At 50.0% G+C, this 20,334-nt stretch overlaps 1 protein-coding gene across 1 annotated transcript in view; it reads right to left on the reverse strand.

Annotated features, from left to right (window-relative positions):
• The window catches only part of slc25a25b (solute carrier family 25 member 25b), a gene marked incomplete at its 3' end in the record, with an annotated part of 43,123 nt that extends 27,494 nt beyond the window's left edge, over window positions 1-15,629 (reverse strand). The window contains exons 1-3 of the mRNA XM_080509577.1: window positions 15,044-15,629; window positions 13,643-13,769; window positions 13,355-13,442 (exon numbers count right to left, since the gene is read on the reverse strand). Of these exons, the coding sequence (XP_080365703.1) occupies window positions 13,355-13,442; window positions 13,643-13,769; window positions 15,044-15,325 (497 nt within the window). The 5' untranslated portion in view covers window positions 15,326-15,629. The remainder of the gene's footprint in view (window positions 1-13,354; window positions 13,443-13,642; window positions 13,770-15,043) is intronic.
• Window positions 15,630-20,334: the final 4,705 nt, after the last annotated feature.

Raw genomic sequence — 20,334 nt, forward strand, 5'->3', positions numbered from 1 at the left:
AGTTCACAAACTAATGACAGCAAACCTAGAGGAAATTCAAATCAAACAACATAAGCATTGAAAAATCAGCAGGATTAATACAGAAATACAAAAATATGAATGGATTAAAAAAAGTTTTAAAATGTTTTTCATTGCTAAAAACATGAAACGGCTCAAACACAACCAAAACAGCTAAAAACTAAATATGGATCTTTATCGAATTCCTTAATAAATTCAACATAAGTTACCAAAAGTATACATTTAAAGTGTCCCTGAAATAATTCTATTAAAATACACCAGTATTTAGCATTATTTTCCCCCTTTCGAATGATATATGACACACCAATGACAATCACACCACTATCTTGCTCTTGAGCGCCGAACGTCTAAATATGCCTTTAAATCTCCCGCCCTGTGAATCTGACCTAGTTTTCCCAACTTGCCGTAGTTTTGCGCTGTGACGTATGAGGGGTTATTTACTTCCGCCCACAACAGCTGATCGTAGCGTCTTGTTTACATGTGCTCTGCATTATCGCGTTATTTAGCAGTTTTTTAGAGCCATGCCTAAGCGTTGTGTTGCGGCTGGGTGTTCCCAAATGCCCAGTCCGTCTGTAAGTGTCCATAAATTCCCAAAAGATCAAACTTTGAGGAGATTATGGACAAAACAAGTGCAGCGCACTCGCTCCAACTGGACACCAACAGAGGCCTCCTATCTCTGCAGTCAACATTTCACAGATGACTGTTACGAAACAGCACCCGCAATCCGAGAGTCACTTGGTTTTGCTGTGAAGAGGAAACGTATCCTGAAACCTGGTTCTGTCCCCACCATTTTTAAACGGCTTTTTAACGGATTTTTAAACCCAACCTTCAGTAAGTCTTTTTAAAACCTGCTAAAACTTAAGACAAATAGACCAATAAACTTTGCAAAACACCCACTCTGACACAAGGGTAAATACCCGGTCACACACAATATGTGCACACGGGTAAATACCCGGTCACGCACAATATGTGCACACGGGTAAATACCCGGTCACGCACAATATGTGCACACGGGTAAATACCCGGTCACGCACAATATGTGCACACGGGTAAATACCCGGTCACGCACAATATGTACTCACGGGTAAATACCCGGTCACACACAATATGTACTCACGGCTCAAACATGTATGGTTGAACGCCTTGATTTTCTTCTAATTCTTCCTCCGATGATTCCTCTCCTTCATCTTCGTCCAAAACCAACGATACGTCACTTAAATCTTCGCTAACATCGCTCCTAGGTGCTTCTGTATCGCCAAACCCCTCCATTCTTCAATCAGCTGACGTTGTTTTGGCTGGGACATATAACCCCTCGTACGTCATATCCGGTCTAGCTCAGGCGGCTCACATTTATGGCCCGCAAATATACCGTCGTCTGCTGCATCATGTAAAGTCAATTAAAAGGGTCGGAATTCGGACTTTTATCTGGGAATGTTATATACCTTTCGAAAGCATATTTATTCTTCTTTCTAAAGATGAAATCTGAAAAACATTTCAGGGACACTTTAAAAGGGTACATATTAGAGATGAGCGAGTCCACCACTATCTGTATCTGTTCAACCATTTAAATGATCTGTATCTATGTCTGTACTCGGAGTGGGCGGGGCCTAAATTGGAAGTGGGCGTGTTTCACCACACCCAGTGAAACAGGGTGGGGCTTAAATCGGTACATTATTTTAAGTCTGAAATTGATCTTGATTGATCAATATTTGCTTTATTTATTGTTTATTTGAAAACTATTTACAGAACAGCCTCAGAATTGAGAGTCAGTGTTTTGTATATTAAAAAACTATATACTATATACAGTGTATAAAGCTTAATTTGTAATATTTATCATATTATGGTTATTTTCATGAACAGCCATAAACAATAAACATATTAATATAGACTACTTTGTGTGTTCAGCTATATGTGTGTATGTGTGTCAGTGGTCTGTAAGACTGTTATTTTTAATGATGTGTGTGAAGCTGGTGATTCATGTAAACATCCAGTGGAGACAAACAGGAAACAATATGTCAGCCTTGTTCACTGTATTCTTCTCAAAAGCACCACGTTCAGTACCAGCAAAGTTTCCAACTGACTTCACACCACCAGCCACACTAAGAGCAAGCAGACGGTAAAAACAAAACGTGACCAGAGTGGAGGCAGTGATCGACGGAACACGAGGCGTTCTCAGCTCTGTCTTGTCAAATGTACCGTGTACGTTAGGAAACAAGCTCAGTAGATTGAAATATCATACAAACCGAAATAAAGGCGAGCTGAAGAGAGCAACATGAGCTAGAGTCCAGCCAAGCACAGACAGATCAGACAGATGTGTGTGTGTGTGTGAGTGGAGCAGAGCTTTGGCTACAGATGTGTGAGTGTGTAGGAGGGCAGCACTGTGTGTGACTGGCCAATCACAGAGCGTGAAGACAGTCAGTCACCAAATGAGGATTTTCCTTCAGCACGAGCACGGATATTGATGGTTTAACTCATGTCATGCTCGTACTCGTCTCAAACAAGTATCCGGCTCATCCCTGGTAAACATGATTTCAGTTGAAATTGTGTCTTTTATTCAGTGCTTCGTTCGAGTAAAGTGTATATTTGATACAAATGAGGCATTAGTGTTAAAGGATCCTTAGTGACCTGCAGTGAAGGAAAACGTCCTTTCTGTTGTGGCAGGATGCTTTTAGAACACAACATGCCGGAAGAGTCGGACAAAAACTTCTGCTTGCTTTCACTTTTGGTATTGGAGTATCAAAGAGGAAATGAGTGGAGCAGATGCATGGAGAGCTGGAGAGCTGTGTGGAGCAAGCAGAGCAGGAAACTACTACTGACTACAAGATATGACCCTCCACATTCTGAGCACACACACACAGGAACACACAGGAACACACACGAACGAACACAGGAACACACAGGAACACACAGCTGTTTGAAAGTGGTACACACTGAACAGGTTGAGATTGAATCAGCTTTCAGCAAGTCACACATCTGTCAAAATGAGGGAATTCACATTGAAGAATTCAAACAATTATGTGTATCTATACAAATCTATTTTAAATGCAGACATGAATCTGATCATATGGAAAGGCACAATTTGATAATGTGACAAATTGTGATAAAAACAAGTCTTATTAAAGACGTATAGAGATGCTTTAAGACGGTGTTTTTCAACCTGTTTGAGCCAAGACACACGTTTTTCTTTGGAGAAATCTGGCGTCACACCACCACCTGAAAATGTTAAAATGTGAAACTCTGTAGCCTCTATTAACAATATAAAGTCATTTTCATCAAAGTTTTATCACCAGGAATCAAATAAATACAGAAAAAAAGTATTTCCCAATTTCTTTTTTCATTTTGACTCACTGAGTGTGAAACCTGGACCTGATGGATGAAGAGCTGAGATCCTGGCAGGAATAGAAGACAGACAAACACCAAGCTCTTCCTCAACAGCTCTCAGTCTCTCTCTGCTTTTAGTTTGTATAGCCGTCAGGCTTGACAAGCTAACCGCACACAGATATGTCCTGGGAAATAGGAGCAATGTCAAAATTGCTTTGTTTGCCAGAATGGGGTACTCCTTGGCAGCAGCCAACCCAAAGGCAGATCAAAGCTTGTGTCAAAGCTCTGTGCTGCCCTCTAGTGGCGAAGAGTATTTATACAGGATTACTCTGCAACACTGTCGGCTGTGAGAGCAGATGTTTTTAGAAAACCACTGCTTTAAGACCTAGAAATAACGGTGCTCTTTGTGGTGTAGCTAATTTACCCTGGACAAATATGTAAACGCAACACTTTAGTTCTTGCTCCCATTTTTCATGAGCTGAACTGAAAGATGGAGAGAAGATCCAGTAGGAAGTGGGAAGAGTACAGGGAGAATGTGTTTGATGATGAAAGTAATAAAAGGTCGATTGGACTCATCCAGCAATCTAGTGGATTGTTCAACCACAAGTAAGCATCAGAGTGACTCAGTGTCTGTAAAGTCAATGTATTGAATGAGAATGTACAAACTGGATACTTTAAAAAAACCCAAGACAAAACAATATTTTCAGAACATTTCAAAGTCAAAGTCAAAGTCAGCTTTATTGTCAAATGTGCTGATATGCATGACATACAGCACAGATGAAATTTCCTCTCAGACCCGCAGTGCAAAGGCATGTAATAATATATTAAGAAAAACAATATATAGATCTGTAAAATCTGTACACCCTATAAACATATAAACAGTAAAGTGACATGTACACAATGTCTCTTTTGAGGTAGAATGTTCCTTTTTGAGTGTGTGTGTGGGGGGGGGGGGGGGGGGGGGGGGGGTGTGGGCATAATGTCAAGTGCCGGAGGGGAGGGGAGGTGTAAGGGTGGCTGTGGCAGGGGGCAGAGGCAGAGGGGGGAGGGGGGGGCAGAGCAGGGAGGGAGGTGAGTCTCCTGACTGCCTGGTGGCAGAAACTGTCTTTGAGCTGCTGGTTTTGGCTCGGAGACTCTGAAGTCTCCTCCCTGAAGAGGCTGTGGGGGGGGGGGGGGTCACCTGCCATCCCGATGGCTCTGCGGGTGATGTATATGTCCTGCAGGGGGGGGAGAGACACCAATGATCCTCTCGGCTGCTCTCACGATGCGCTGCAGAGTCTTGCGGCAGGATACGGTGCAGGCGCCGTACCACACGGTGATGCAGCTGGAGAGGAGGCTCTCCATGGTGCCTCTGTAGAAGGTGTGCATGATGGGGGAGGGGCTCTTGCTCTCCATGGTGCCTCTGTAGAAGGTGTGCATGATGGGGGAGGGGCTCTGGCTCTCCATGGTGCCTCTGTAGAAGGTGTGCATGATGGGGGAGGGGCTCTGGCTCTCCATGGTGCCTCTGTAGAAGGTGTGCATGATGGGGGAGGGGCTCTTGCTCTCCATGGTGCCTCTGTAGAAGGTGTGCATGATGGGGGAGGGGCTCTTGTTCTCCATGGTGCCTCTGTAGAAGGTGTGCATGATGGGGGAGGGGCTCTTGTTCTCCATGGTGCCTCTGTAGAAGGTGTGCATGATGGGGGAGGGGCTCTTGCTCTCCATGGTGCCTCTGTAGAAGGTGAGCATGATGGGGGAGGGGCTCTGGCTCTCCATGGTGCCTCTGTAGAAGGTGTGCATGATGGGGGAGGGGCTCTGGCTCTCCATGGTGCTTCTGTAGAAGGTGTGCATGATGGGGGAGGGGCTCTTGCTCTCCATGGTGCCTCTGTAGAAGGTGTGCATGATGGGGGAGGGGCTCTGGCTCTCCATGGTGCCTCTGTAGAAGGTGTGCATGATGGGGGAGGGGCTCTGGCTCTCCATGGTGCTTCTGTAGAAGGTGTGCATGATGGGGGAGGGGCTCTGGCTCTCCATGGTACCTCTGTAGAAGGTGTGCATGATGGGGGAGGGGCTCTTGCTCTCCATGGTGCCTCTGTAGAAGGTGTGCATGATGGGGGAGGGGCTCTGGCTCTCCATGGTGCCTCTGTAGAAGGTGTGCATGATGGGGGAGGGGCTCTTGCTCTACATGGTGCCTCTGTAGAAGGTGTGCATGATGGGGGAGGGGCTCTTGTTCTCCATGGTGCCTCTGTAGAAGGTGTGCATGATGGGGGAGGGGCTCTTGCTCTCCATGGTGCCTCTGTAGAAGGTGAGCATGATGGGGGAGGGGCTCTGGCTCTCCATGGTACCTCTGTAGAAGGTCTGCATGATGGGGGAGGGGCTCTGGCTCTCCATGGTGCCTCTGTAGAAGGTGTGCATGATGGGGGAGGGGCTCTGGCTCTCCATGGTGCCTCTGTAGGTGTGCATGATGGGGGAGGGGCTCTGGCTCTCCATGGTGCCTCTGTAGGTGTGCATGATGGGGGAGGGGCTCTGGCTCTCCATGGTGCCTCTGTAGAAGGTGTGCATGATGGGGGAGGGGCTCTGGCTCTCCATGGTGCTTCTGTAGAAGGTGTGCATGATGGGGGAGGGGCTCTTGCTCTCCATGGTGCCTCTGTAGAAGGTGTGCATGATGGGGGAGGGGCTCTGGCTCTCCATGGTGCCTCTGTAGAAGGTGTGCATGATGGGGGAGGGGCTCTGGCTCTCCATGGTGCTTCTGTAGAAGGTGTGCATGATGGGGGAGGGGCTCTGGCTCTCCATGGTACCTCTGTAGAAGGTGTGCATGATGGGGGAGGGGCTCTTGCTCTCCATGGTGCCTCTGTAGAAGGTGTGCATGATGGGGGAGGGGCTCTGGCTCTCCATGGTGCCTCTGTAGAAGGTGTGCATGATGGGGGAGGGGCTCTGGCTCTCCATGGTGCCTCTGTAGAAGGTGTGCATGATGGGGGAGGGGCTCTGGCTCTCCATGGTGCCTCTGTAGAAGGTGTGCATGATGGGGGAGGGGCTCTGGCTCTCCATGGTGCCTCTGTAGAAGGTGTGCATGATGGGGGAGGGGCTCTGGCTCTCCATGGCACCTCTGTAGAAGGTGTGCATGATGGGGGAGGGGCTCTGGCTCTCCATGGTGCCTCTGTAGAAGGTGTGCATGATGGGGGAGGGGCTCTGGCTCTCCATGGTGCCTCTGTAGAAGGTGTGCATGATGGGGGAGGGGCTCTGGCTCTCCATGGTGCCTCTGTAGAAGGTGTGCATGATGGGGGAGGGGCTCTGGCTCTCCATGGTGCCTCTGTAGAAGGTGTGCATGATGGGGGAGGGGCTCTGGCTCTCCATGGCACCTCTGTAGAAGGTGTGCATGATGGGGGAGGGGCTCTGGCTCTCCATGGCACCTCTGTAGAAGGTGTGCATGATGGGGGAGGGGCTCTGGCTCTCCATGGTGCCTCTGTAGAAGGTGTGCATGATGGGGGAGGGGCTCTTGCTCTCCATGGTGCCTCTGTAGAAGGTGTGCATGATGGAGGAGGGGCTCTGGCTCTCCATGGTGCCTCTGGAGGAAGAGCATGATGGGGGAGGGGCTCTGGCTCTCCATGGTGCCTCTGTAGAAGGTGTGCATGATGGGGGAGGGGCTCTGGCTCTCCATGGTGCCTCTGTAGAAGGTGTGCATGATGGGGGAGGGGCTCTGGCTCTCCATGGTGCCTCTGTAGAAGGTGAGCATGATGGGGGAGGGGCTCTGGCTCTCCATGGTGCCTTTGTAGAAGGTGAGCATGATGGGGGAGGGGCTCTGGCTCTCCATGGTGCCTCTGTAGAAGGTGAGCATGATGGGGGAGGGGCTCTTGCTCTCCATGGTGTCTCTGTAGGAAGAGCATGATGGGGGAGGGGCTCTGGCTCTCCATGGTGCCTCTGTAGAAGGTGTCCATGATGGGGGAGGGGCTCTTGCTCTCCATGGTGCCTCTGTAGAAGGTGAGCATGATGGGGGAGGGGCTCTGGCTCTCCATGGTACCTCTGTAGAAGGTGTGCATGATGGGGGAGGGGCTCTTGCTCTCCATGGTGCCTCTGTAGAAGGTGTGCATGATGGGGGAGGGGCTCTTGCTCTCCATGGTGCCTCTGTAGAAGGTGTGCATGATGGGGGAGGGGCTCTTGCTCTCCATGGTGCCTCTGTAGAAGGTGTGCATGATGGGGGAGGGGCTCTGGCTCTCCATGGTGCCTCTGTAGAAGGTGTGCATGATGGGGGAGGGGCTCTGGCTCTCCATGGTGCCTCTGTAGAAGGTGTGCATGATGGGGGAGGGGCTCTGGCTCTCCATGGTACCTCTGTAGAAGGTGTGCATGATGGGGGAGGGGCTCTGGCTCTCCATGGTGCCTCTGTAGAAGGTGTGCATGATGGGGGAGGGGCTCTTGCTCTCCATGGTGCCTCTGTAGAAGGTGTGCATGATGGGGGAGGGGCTCTTGTTCTCCATGGTGCCTCTGTAGAAGGTGTGCATGATGGGGGAGGGGCTCTTGCTCTCCATGGTGCCTCTGTAGAAGGTGAGCATGATGGGGGAGGGGCTCTGGCTCTCCATGGTACCTCTGTAGAAGGTGTGCATGATGGGGGAGGGGCTCTTGCTCTCCATGGTGCCTCTGTAGAAGGTGTGCATGATGGGGGAGGGGCTCTTGCTCTCCATGGTGCCTCTGTAGAAGGTGTGCATGATGGGGGAGGGGCTCTGGCTCTCCATGGTGCCTCTGTAGAAGGTCTGCATGATGGGGGAGGGGCTCTGGCTCTCCATGGTGCCTCTGTAGAAGGTGTGCATGATGGGGGAGGGGCTCTGGCTCTCCATGGTGCCTCTGTAGAAGGTGTGCATGATGGGGGAGGGGCTCTGGCTCTCCATGGTACCTCTGTAGAAGGTGTGCATGATGGGGGAGGGGCTCTGGCTCTCCATGGTGCCTCTGTAGAAGGTGTGCATGATGGGGGAGGGGCTCTTGCTCTCCATGGTGCCTCTGTAGAAGGTGTGCATGATGGGGGAGGGGCTCTTGCTCTCCATGGTGCCTCTGTAGAAGGTGTGCATGATGGGGGAGGGGCTCTTGTTCTCCATGGTGCCTCTGTAGAAGGTGTGCATGATGGGGGAGGGGCTCTTGCTCTCCATGGTGCCTCTGTAGAAGGTGTGCATGATGGGGGAGGGGCTCTTGCTCTCCATGGTGCCTCTGTAGAAGGTGAGCATGATGGGGGAGGGGCTCTTGCTCTCCATGGTGCCTCTGTAGAAGGTGTGCATGATGGGGGAGGGGCTCTTGTTCTCCATGGTGCCTCTGTAGAAGGTGTGCATGATGGGGGAGGGGCTCTTGCTCTCCATGGTGCCTCTGTAGAAGGTGTGCATGATGGGGGAGGGGCTCTTGCTCTCCATGGTGCCTCTGTAGAAGGTGTGCATGATGGGGGAGGGGCTCTTGCTCTCCATGGTGCCTCTGTAGAAGGTGTGCATGATGGGGGAGGGGCTCTGGCTCTCCATGGTGCCTCTGTAGAAGGTGTGCATGATGGGGGAGGGGCTCTTGTTCTCCATGGTGCCTCTGTAGAAGGTGTGCATGATGGGGGAGGGGCTCTTGTTCTCCATGGTGCCTCTGTAGAAGGTGTGCATGATGGGGGAGGGGCTCTGGCTCTCCATGGTGCCTCTGTAGAAGGTGTGCATGATGGGGGAGGGGCTCTGGCTCTCCATGGTGCCTCTGTAGAAGGTGTGCATGATGGGGGAGGGGCTCTGGCTCTCCATGGTGCCTCTGGAGGAAGAGCATGATGGGGGAGGGGCTCTGGCTCTCCATGGTGCCTCTGTAGAAGGTCTGCATGATGGGGGAGGGGCTCTTGCTCTCCATGGTGCCTCTGGAGGAAGAGCATGATGGGGGAGGGGCTCTGGCTCTCCATGGTGCCTCTGTAGAAGGTGTGCATGATGGGGGAGGGGCTCTGGCTCTCCATGGTGCCTCTGTAGAAGGTGTGCATGATGGGGGAGGGGCTCTTGCTCTCCATGGTGCCTCTGTAGAAGGTGTGCATGATGGGGGAGGGGCTCTTGCTCTCCATGGTGCCTCTGTAGAAGGTGTGCATGATGGAGGAGGGGCTCTGGCTCTCCATGGTGCCTCTGGAGGAAGAGCATGATGGGGGAGGGGCTCTGGCTCTCCATGGTGCCTCTGTAGAAGGTCTGCATGATGGGGGAGGGGCTCTTGCTCTCCATGGTGCCTCTGGAGGAAGAGCATGATGGGGGAGGGGCTCTGGCTCTCCATGGTGCCTCTGTAGAAGGTGTGCATGATGGGGGAGGGGCTCTGGCTCTCCATGGTGCCTCTGTAGAAGGTGTGCATGATGGGGGAGGGGCTCTGGCTCTCCATGGTGCCTCTGTAGAAGGTGTGCATGATGGGGGAGGGGCTCTGGCTCTCCTTAGCTTGCAGAGGAAGTACAGGCGCTGGTGTGCTTTCTTGGCCAGTGATGTTGTGTTGTTGCTCCAGGACAGGTCTTCAGAGATGTGCACTCCCAGGAACTTGGTGCTGCTGACCTGCTCCACTGCAGCACCGTCGATGGTCAGTGGAGCATGCTGGGAGTGTCGTCGTCTGAAGTCCACAACAATCTCCTTCGTCTTCTCCACATTCAGGCGGAGGTTGTTGTCCTTGCACCACATGGCCAGGTGGCTCACCTCGTCCCTGTAGGCGCTCTCCTCATCGTTGTTGATGAGACCCACTACAGTTGTGTCGTCCGCAAACTTGATGAAGAGGTTGGAGCTGAATGATGGTGAGCAGTCGTGGGTCAGCAGAGTGAAGAGGAGGGGGCTCAGCACACACCCCTGGGGGGCCCCTGTGTTGAGCATGATGGTGCTGGAGGTGTTGCTGCCGACTCGAACTGCCTGTGGTCTCCCCGTCAGGAAGTCCAGCAGCCAGTTCCACAGGGAGGTGTTGAGCCCCCGCTGACTCAGTTTGTGGGTGAGCTGCTGAGGGAAGATGGTGTTGAATGCTGAGCTGAAGTCAATGAACAGCATTCTGACATAGGAGTCTCTGGTCTCCAGGTGGGTGGGGGCTGAGTGGAGGGCAGTGGAGATGGCATCATCGGTCGAGCGGTTGGACCGATATGCAAACTGGAAAGGGTCCAGGGTGGGGGGGGGGGGGGGGGCAGACTTGATATGTTGCATGACTCGCCGCTGGAAGCACTTCATGATGATGGGGGTGAGTGCGACCGGGCGGTAGTCATTGTGGCCGGTGGGGGACGACTTCTTCGGGACCGGGATGATGGTGGTGGCTCTGAGGCACGTGGGGACAACAGCCTGGCTCAGTGAGGTGTTGAAGATGTCCGTGAAGACATCTGTGAGCTCCTCGGCACAGTCTCTCAGGACACCACCAGGGATGTGAATACATCTGTGAGCTCCTCGGCACAGTCTCTCAGGACACCACCAGGGATGTGAAGACATCTGTGAGCTCCTCGGCACAGTCTCTAAGGACACCACCAGGGATGTTGTCGGGACCCGGGGCTTTGCGTGCGTTGGTCCCTCTGAGGGATCGCCTCACGCTGTCCTGGGATAACGTCAGCACCTGGTCGCCAGGAGGTGGTGGGATCTTCTCTGCCGGGGTGGTGTTGTCTGCCTCAAAGCGAGCCAAGAAGTGGTTCAGCTGGTCAGGCAGAGAGGAGGAGTTGTCACAGGTCTGTGGAGAGGGCTTGTAGTCTGTGATGGTCTGTATCCCCCGCCACAGGTTCCTGGTGTCTCTGCTGTCACTGAAGTGGTTGGCGATCCTCCTGGAGTACTGTCTCTTGGCTAGCCTGATTCCACGGGACAGGTTGGTCCGGGCTAGCCTCAGGCAGCGTTCCGAGCCCTCAGGAGCCTGTGGACCTCTCCTGTAAACCATGGCTTCTGGTTGGCCCGGATGGAGATGGGTTTTTTGATCGTGACGTCTTCCATGCACTTTCTCATGGAGGAAGTGACGGTGTCTGTGTACTCCTGGAGGTCTGTGGTGTTGTTGTAGGTGGCTGCCTGTCTGAACATGCTCCAGTCAGTGGTGGAAAAGCAGTCCTGGAGTGCCTCTGACGACCCCTCAGGCCACACCTGAACCTGCTTTTTGACTGGTTTGATGACTTTAACCAGAGGCCTGTGAGCTGGCATTAGCATGACAGTGGAGTGGTCTGAGGCTCCGAGGTGGGGGAGGGGGAGGGCTTTGTAGGCCCCTCTGTGTGTAGTGTAGACATTGTCCAGGATATTGTTTCCCCTTGTTGGAAACTTGATGTGTCCATGGAGTTGTGGAAACACGCTTTTGGGGATGGCGTGGTTAAAATCCCCAGCCAGGATGAGGAAAGCATGTGGGTGGGCTGTCTGCTGCTCACTGATGTGCTGGTGGAGTTCATTCAGTGCCTCACTCCTGTTGTTGTTGGAGCCAGGCGGGATGGAAATTGGCACCAGCAGTATGGCACTAAATTCCCTCGGCAGGTAGAATGGCCGGCATTTAATAACCATAAGCTCCACCAGTGATGAGCAATGTTTACAGACCACAGCAGCGTCACGGCACCAGGCATCACTGATGTAAACACAGAGTCCCCCGCCGCGAGTCTTCCCCCCCTCGACGAGCGCTCTGTCTGCCCGGTAGCATGTTAGCCGGGCTAGCTGGATAGCGCAGTCCGGTACGCCGTCATTCAGCCATGTTTCCACAAACACAAGAACGCAACAGTCACTCACGCCCTTGGAAGTTGTGCGGAGAAGTCTGATATAGTCCATTTTGTTGTCCAGAGAGCGAACGTTGGCCAGCGTGATGGTAGGGATGGTCGGCCGGTGAGGGCTAGCCGCTAGCCTAGCTCGGATACCTCCGCTCTTCCCCCTCTTCTGCTTCCTCATGCACCGCCTGTGGCGCCTCCACTGTGGGCTGGATGCAGGAGTGGGGGTCGGTGGATGAGCCGGCTCCGGGAGCAGACCGCAGTCGTAGCTCTTCCGCGTCAGCTGGTTTAGGTTCTGTGAAAGTGGTCCTGCTGATGTCGAGCAGAACCTCACGGGAGTAGGTGCGTCTCAGGTGTCTCAGGTGTAGCGAGGACAACAGGGACGGGCATATGCACGTGTGTGCATTACACAATAACACAAAAATGCCGATTGGACGGGAGAGATAGGAGCCGCTGCGTGCTCACGTGCCGCCATCTTAACTTAATTTCAAGTTGACATTGAGTTTAAATGTGCATATTGAGCATTCTGTGTCACTATGTTTAGAAATGATCTTGCAGAGACATTCATACATTTACACACACTTTTAAAATACTACAGTTTCTTGTGTTTTTGAGGTTGTATTTCTGGATAAATCTGGTCCAAATGGCACCACACATTTATTTATTAATTGAACATATTTTTCTGATTTTATATATATATATATATATATATATATATATATATATATATATATATATATATATATAATTTAATTTAACAAATAAAGTGAGACAAGAAAAAACACAAAGTAGGACCTGATTGATTAATCGGCTGATTATAGCCATTAGAGAATAATCTGTAATCTGCCAAAAGTTGACTGACTGACGTCAACTAGTGATGATGTTTTTCTAAAATTTGATATTGAAGAGACAATAGTTTATATCAATATAGCTTGTTGCGTTGGAATATTATACTTGCTAAGCTTCTCTATTTCCCGTCTGCCTCACCTCCTCTCGCTCTGCACCGGGAGCTTTGCCCTGCCTCATGGACTCACATCTGCACTTTGCACACAGACACACAAGAGCCACAAAGACACCGTACAAGTTCAAATAAGAGGAACAGTTGATTTCACCCGTTGACCACGACAAAGTGATTCCAACACCTATTTTCCTCCTGCAACGGGCTTGATGTTTTACAGCTATTTTCATGTTTACTATGCCTTCATTTGCATACAAATAGATTTTTTTGATCATTTGGGTCAAACTGAGTTTTTTCCTTGTCACTTTGTATTAAACGGAAAATAAATCCATGAGATTAATCCAACAGGAGCCTAAAAGCTGATGTGAACAAAGCTGATATGTATCATTACAACAAGTTTGTCAAAGATTTGTATTTGTTCTAATCATCACTGATACCTCTTAAGAATCTTCTCAGCTTGTTCTTCAGAGATGTTCACTCCAAGGTCACACAGTGACTGCATGATCTCCTGTGAGTCGATCCAGCCTGCAGCACAGGAAAGACTCATCACACACACACACACACACACACACACACACACACACACACACACACACACACACACACACACACACACACACACACACACACACACACACACACACACACACACACACACACACACACACACACACACACACACACACACACGTCGATGCTCCATTCAGCGGTCAGTTTGGCCTCACCGTCGTTCTTCTTGTCCAGACTCTTGAAGACCAGTCGCAGCTTTTTCTCATGGTCTCTGAGGTAATGGACAAACTCCTCGAAGTCCAACTGTCCATCAAGGTCTTTGTCTCCAGCCTTCACGATTTTCTGTCAACAAAGCGCAGACTGTAGAGGAACTTGTATACAAAGGACCATTCATAGTTTTCACCTGTGTAGATCAAATTGTCCCTGAAGCCTCTCTGACACATGACGTGCCAATCCTGTCAGGTCACACATTTCATCATGGGTTCTCCCTCATGTGGCACAAAGGAGGAACATCACTTATATGAGATCTTGAAATGTGTCAGATCAGCAAAATATACAATTTGTGTTAAAAGAAAACTGTCCTTGTGTGACTGGATCATGAGAGGATAATGTGGTGGACCTATAGAGCACAACTCTGTATTTTATTAGGGTACGGGAACTGACAGTGCATTATGGAAACTGTAGAGGTTATTATTATTATTATTATCAGCCCTCACTGATGCTTTTTTGAGGGCCTTAACATACAGAACTTTTAGTGAGAGTGTGTAGGGAGTTTAGCGTGGAGTATGACGCAGCTTCCCGGAGGTGTGAATCTTCTCCTCCAGCAAACGAGTTGCAGTTCATCGTCTTGATGTCGCCGTCAGCGCCGTTCTCTTTGGCGAGCTGGCGTTTTAAAATGGTGACGTCTGGTGGCAGAGCGGCCTCCTCGCTGCACAACGGCTTTGCCAACATCCACGTTGATGCTCAAATTTGGGTATCGGGATGGGATGTGAAAAAACCTTGGATTGGCACATCCCCAATACTAACTTTACTTCTATGACTGATGTGATCAGTGACTCTCAACCAAGGGTCCAGGACCCCCGACGCATGATGCCTGGAAATTAACCTTTCATCAAGCAAAGTCACAATACTTGGTGACTTTTTAATCACTTCCTCCAAACTAGTCCCTGAAAATGTTCAAATGTTGCAAAGGTTCTGAGAGAAATCGGTCCAATTGTGAGAATTTTGCATGTAGACAGTGCGAAACATGGCAATGTGTCAGTTTAAATGTGTTCAGCTGCATTTATAATTTATTAGTAGTAAATAAGAGTGAATCTACACTTTCAGTATTTAAAAATCGAGAGGGTATAGACCGAAAGAGAAAGAAAGGAAGACAAGAACAGCTCTACATTAACAGAAAGAAACTGAAACATAAAGACGGATACAAAACAAAAAGAGAGAAAACAAATCATGAAAGGCAGATTGGGTTTTTTTTTTAAGTGTCTTTGTTCATTTAAATTCCCGGGCAGGTTGAGGCTGAAAAATGCTTCCGAGTCGTTTCCGACGCGATTAAATCACCAGACAGATATTGTTACAAAACGATCTGCGTGTGCGCGTGCGTGTGTGCGCGCGCTCACCCTGAGCTCGTGCTCAGTGCGGTGAACCCCCAGCTTCTTCAGGCCCAGGGTCAGGTCGTTCACACAGATGCCTCCGTCTCCGTTCACGTCCAGGACCTGGAACAGCACCTTGAGCCGGTGCTCCGGGTCCGACCCCCCACTGCTGTCACACGGGGAGGACCGGGGTCCTGAGGGGGGGTCGCCTCCGCCGCCCGGGTCCACCCCGGTATGGGCCTCTGCTGCCCGGCACTGACAGAACACACCGCGGAGCAGGGGGGCGACGACCGAGCCCTGCTGGTGCATGGTGGGGGGGGGGGTGGCGCTGGGGTCCGCGGTATTCAGGGTGGGGGGCTCCCGAGGCGGGGTGAGCCGCTCAGGCGGCCAGCAGCGCCTGTCCTTCCATTACGGAGCTCAAAACAAACGTGAGCGGTGGCCCCCGGCCCCCGGCCCCGGTCTTCAGCTCCCTTTTCCACTGACCTCACCTGAGAGAGCCCGCGTGCCGCGAACGAGACGCCACGCCGGGTGGAGAGCCCGGCTGTTAGCGCCCTGGACTACCGTTAAAACGTCCTCTCATCCCGGTCTCGTCCCGGTCTCGTCCCGGTGTCCACAGAGCTTTCCTCCCGTGTGCCCGCCCGCACACACACACACACACACACACACACCGGGTGTGCTTGCTCCACCGCCGCGGGGATTCGGGCTCTGTTCCGCCGGTAACAAGATAAAGGCGTTGAGCCGCAGAAGCCGGTCCGGCGGTCGTTTCGCTGATTCTCGCGAGTTTACGCGTCAAAAGTGACGGCGTCTGCCATAGATATATAAATACTAGATGCCGCCCTGCCTGTCAGCGCCTGTTGACAACGACGTGACGTCAGTGCCGCCATCTTGGAGCGGTCACGCGCTCGTGCTGAACACGTGGATCCAGGCCCGTCCCGCATAGTAGAGCTGATAAGTGGAAAAATACTTCAGTTTGTGATACAAACATGAAAATTGGCACAAGTACTCACTATAACCCACTCTTTTGAAAAGTTTGGGTGTCCACGCAAAATTTCAAGATGGCCGCCATTTTTCAAGATGGCCCCCAATTGCACCGATTTCAGACCATTTTAGACACCTTCAGTGCCCATTTTTTTTATGATATGTGGTCATGATGTTGACACTGACACTAAAAACTAACTCAATAATAAACAAATAATAAATAATAAATAATAAAATAAAGATAAAATAAAGAAAAAGCTCCAGAGGCTACTTACACCTCACATTTGCAGCTGCATAAAGCTGTACATGCCACCCAAGCCTGTAGCATGATGTTGACACTGACATTAAAAACTAAAAAAATAATAATTAATTAATTAATTAAAAAATAATAATAATAATAACAAGCGGCTATTCCAGAGGCTACTTACACCTCACATTTGCAGCTGCATAAACCTGTACATGCCAGCCCAAGCCTGTAGCATTTGCATCTGCCGTGGCAGGCAGACTTGCAGCCACATTTAGTGAGTTGTTCACAACTCTTTGCAATGGGAGAGATTGCTGTCCAGAAGACTTTACATTCCTCACCAACCTTTTCCCAACCCCAGTCAGCAGAGGTCCGTTTCACGAAGCAGGTTTAAGGATTACCCCAGGTTAATTAACACCGAGTTGAGGGAAATGCGGGATTTTCCATTTCACGACGGGAGGTAACTCAAACCAGAAGAAGCGGGGTCACTCAAGCCTGTTTCACAACGGGAGGTAACTCAAACCAGAGGAAGCGGGGTAATTCAAGCCTGTTTCACAAAGGGAGGTAACTCAAACCAGAAGAAGCGGGGTAACTCAAGCCTGTTTCACAACGGGAGGTATCTCAAACCAGAGGAAGCGGGGTCACTCAAGCCTGTTTCACAACGGGAGGTAACTCAAACCAGAGGAAGCGGGGTAATTCAAGCCTGTTTCACAAAGGGAGGTAACTCAAACCAGAAGAAGCGGGGTAACTCAAGCCTGTTTCACAACGGGAGGTAACTCAAACCAGAGGAAGCGGGGTAACTCAAGCCTGTTTCACAAAGGGAGGTAACTCAAACCGGAGGAAGCGGGGTAATTCAAGCCTGTTTCACAAAGGGAGGTAACTCAAACCAGAAGAAGCGGGGTAACTCAAGCCTGTTTCACAACGGGAGGTAACTCAAACCAGAAGAAGCGGGGTAACTCAAGCCTGTTTCACAACGGGAGGTAACTCAAACCAGAAGAAGCGGGGTAATTCAAGCCTGTTTCACAAAGGGAGGTAACTCAAACCGGAGGAAGCGGGGTAACTCAAGCCTGTTTCACGAAGCGGTGTAACGTCAACTCCCGGTCAGTTACCGGGGCAACAGACGCTCTAGAACTAACCTGGTCGGGAGCAGGTTTTTGTCAGTGAACCTGGAGTTTTGCTCTGGCTCCGCCCCCTTTCAGACGGACACGGGATTTCATTTCCTCATTCAGCGGGGGAGTTTTGGTGAAACAGTTCTGCAGTGCCTTATTCCCGAGGCAAATTAGACGTGAACTTTATTCCCTCAATATGGAATGTGCTTTTGATAATGATCCGATTGATGAAGGCGCAGCATTACTTCACCGAGAATTTAATATTCGCAGATAATATTCGCATCATCAGACCATAGATGTACTGGCATTTGCAGACACCTTCCTTTTTGAGCGGTACGTTTTACTGCAGAGACCATTATGTACATCCACAGTTTAATCGCTCTGTACATTAGCAACATCACCAGCTGAGCCTTGCCCTGACGTCATAGCAGATATTGTAAGTTGTGCTGCGTTTCCTCACAAATGGCAGAGCTGTCAGAGACACCATATGCCATCATCACTTCGGGGTCTGACCACCACCACCACCAAATAAAGACATGATGCACAATTCATTTGGTCTTTTTTATTTCCTACAAATACAAGAGCTAGTTTAGTTAATGTAGTTAGTAGTTAGCATAATTCACCTGGGACTGTACACCCACCCTTAACTTGTGCTCCAGTAGTTCTATTTACACATCTGCCTTTCTAATCTGGTGGTCCAACTACTGCATTTCCTTAGCAGTTGCTTCATCTTCTGGAGCAGGTGGAGTCTATAGATGTGTTTTACAGATAACTGGGAAGACATAAGGAGGACATTCAATTATTACAGTTGGACATGAATTCCCCAGAATGAACCTCTGGTGTTTACTGAACATCTGTCTCACTGTCAGTCCTTGCAGTGGATGTTGAGGGACCCTCCTGCTGCTGCCCAGCCAGGCCCTGTTAAAAATAATGTGTCAATACTTCAGTGTAGACAAAATATCACTCTTTATTCCACCACAATGTTTCAGAAATGTAAACGGGATGAGAACTATCATACCTCTACAGGCCTTTGTGGATCCTCCTCTGTAAAGGCAGCAGACAGGGTTTCCTGTACTCTTCATCCTACATGAATATGTTTCATTATATTTAAACTACCATTTTGCAAGATCTTTGGAGTGTTGCCTACTTACAAGGTCTGTTGTGGCATGAGGGGGTCCAGCAGGCAGAGAGCACCATCACAATCTGTTGGGTGACAAAAACAAAGACATGATGGGGAAATAAAGATGAACAAAAGGAGGCTTAAAGAGATATATAGGCCTCGGCATATTATATATTATGAAGGAAGTGGTATCTTGAGGGGTGAGCTCTGAAGAGGAGCTCCTCCAGGGATTCCCTCAGCCACTGGCCTCCCAACATTCTGGCTTAGGGCTCCTCTGCCTCTATTAAAGGTGGAGGTGCTGGGCCACCACCCGTTTTGCTGGCCACCACCCGTTTTACTGGCCACCACCCGTTTTACTGGGCCACCACCCGTTTTACTGGCCACCACCCATTTTACTGGCCACCACCCGTTTTACTGGCCACCACCCGTTTTACTGGCCACCACCCATTTTACTGGGCCACCACCCGTTTTACTGGGCCACCACCCGTTTTACTGGCCACCACCCGTTTTACTGGCCTCCACCCTTTTTACGGGCATCTGCCTTCTTTCTGTTGGCTGAAAGAAGTCTGTTAGTTTAGCCTTAGTTATTTGACAGCACATGATATGGGTGAGACATTTATGTGTTTGAAAACAACATTATGTTGGGAATAAAACACCTCACAGTCAAATGGCCACTTGATATTTACTGTACAATGTCACACATGACCGACATTACGTTAAGAAATGTATTGATTAACAATTAAATTAGCAGCGGTCTTACCCGATTGGACAATGTTTTTATATTTCACTTTCAGCTGCTGCCAAGAGGCTTCTCCCCCGCGGAATTGCACCTAAAAGAAATAAATTAATAAGCTACCATCAAGCAGTATTCCCTTGCAATAACATTGCGATGACAAAGACGTTTGAACTTACACATTCACTTGAGCAGCAATCTTCTTCCACGCCGCCTCCCTCTCTTTAGCAGCCGCTGCAACGTTGCATTTTTTTTTTTTAATATGTTCATATTCGCCATATGATGGGATCAATACTTCCTGCTCCACTGGCGTCAAAAACTCCGCCCTCCGCGTCTCAGTTGTCATGGTGACTCGTTGAATCGGGGCTCCATTGATGCGGTCTTTTTAGAGTCGTGGTGCACGCGCTTGACTCCAGGTGAAACTACTCTGAGTTCATCAAACTGATCAAAATCCGGCGTCGTGAAACCGAAAACTCCGTGTTCTCTGTCTCAGTGTAACTCAACTCAGAGCTCGGTGTTAAGCTCAGGGCTTGTTAAACCTGCTTCGTGAAACGGACCCCAGGTCTTCAGTCAATCCTTTAAGACTATTTATATTCCCTTGCTCCTACTGGTTTTTTTTTTTTTGTTTTTGTTTTTTTCCTTCTTCCCTTACCTTCTGAGTACCATCCCCACACTATCAACAGTACTGTCACAGTTTACACAATGGTGGTGTCAAACAAAGGCTCCCCCAGCTACCGCATTACTCCAAAAGCTGTGTTCCTATCAGCAGTCCTCAGACCTCACTTTGCTGGATCTTCTCTATGAAGCTTTGGACCTCTGCTGGTGTGTCAAACCTGTGGACTTTCTCCTTGTATGTCAGTATCAGTTTAGCTGGTGGTATAATGCCGCATCTCAGTCCCATCTTCCAGAGTTGTTGCCGTACGCCTTCAAACTTTTTCTTTTGCTTGTGTACTTCTGTGGCGACGTCCTCGTAGAATCTCACCCTTTTGTTCTTGTATAAAATATCCTTTTTCGATCTTGCAGCCCTGAGCACCATGTCCTTCTGCATATAGTTGAGAAAGCACATAATTAGGGTTCTTGGAGGTTCCTGGGGCTTTCTCTTCGGTCCAATGCGGTGCGCCCTCTCAATCACTA

This window comes from Blennius ocellaris (assembly GCF_963422515.1).
Source record: "Blennius ocellaris genome assembly, chromosome: 15".
Classification (NCBI taxonomy): Eukaryota; Metazoa; Chordata; class Actinopteri; order Blenniiformes; family Blenniidae; genus Blennius; species Blennius ocellaris.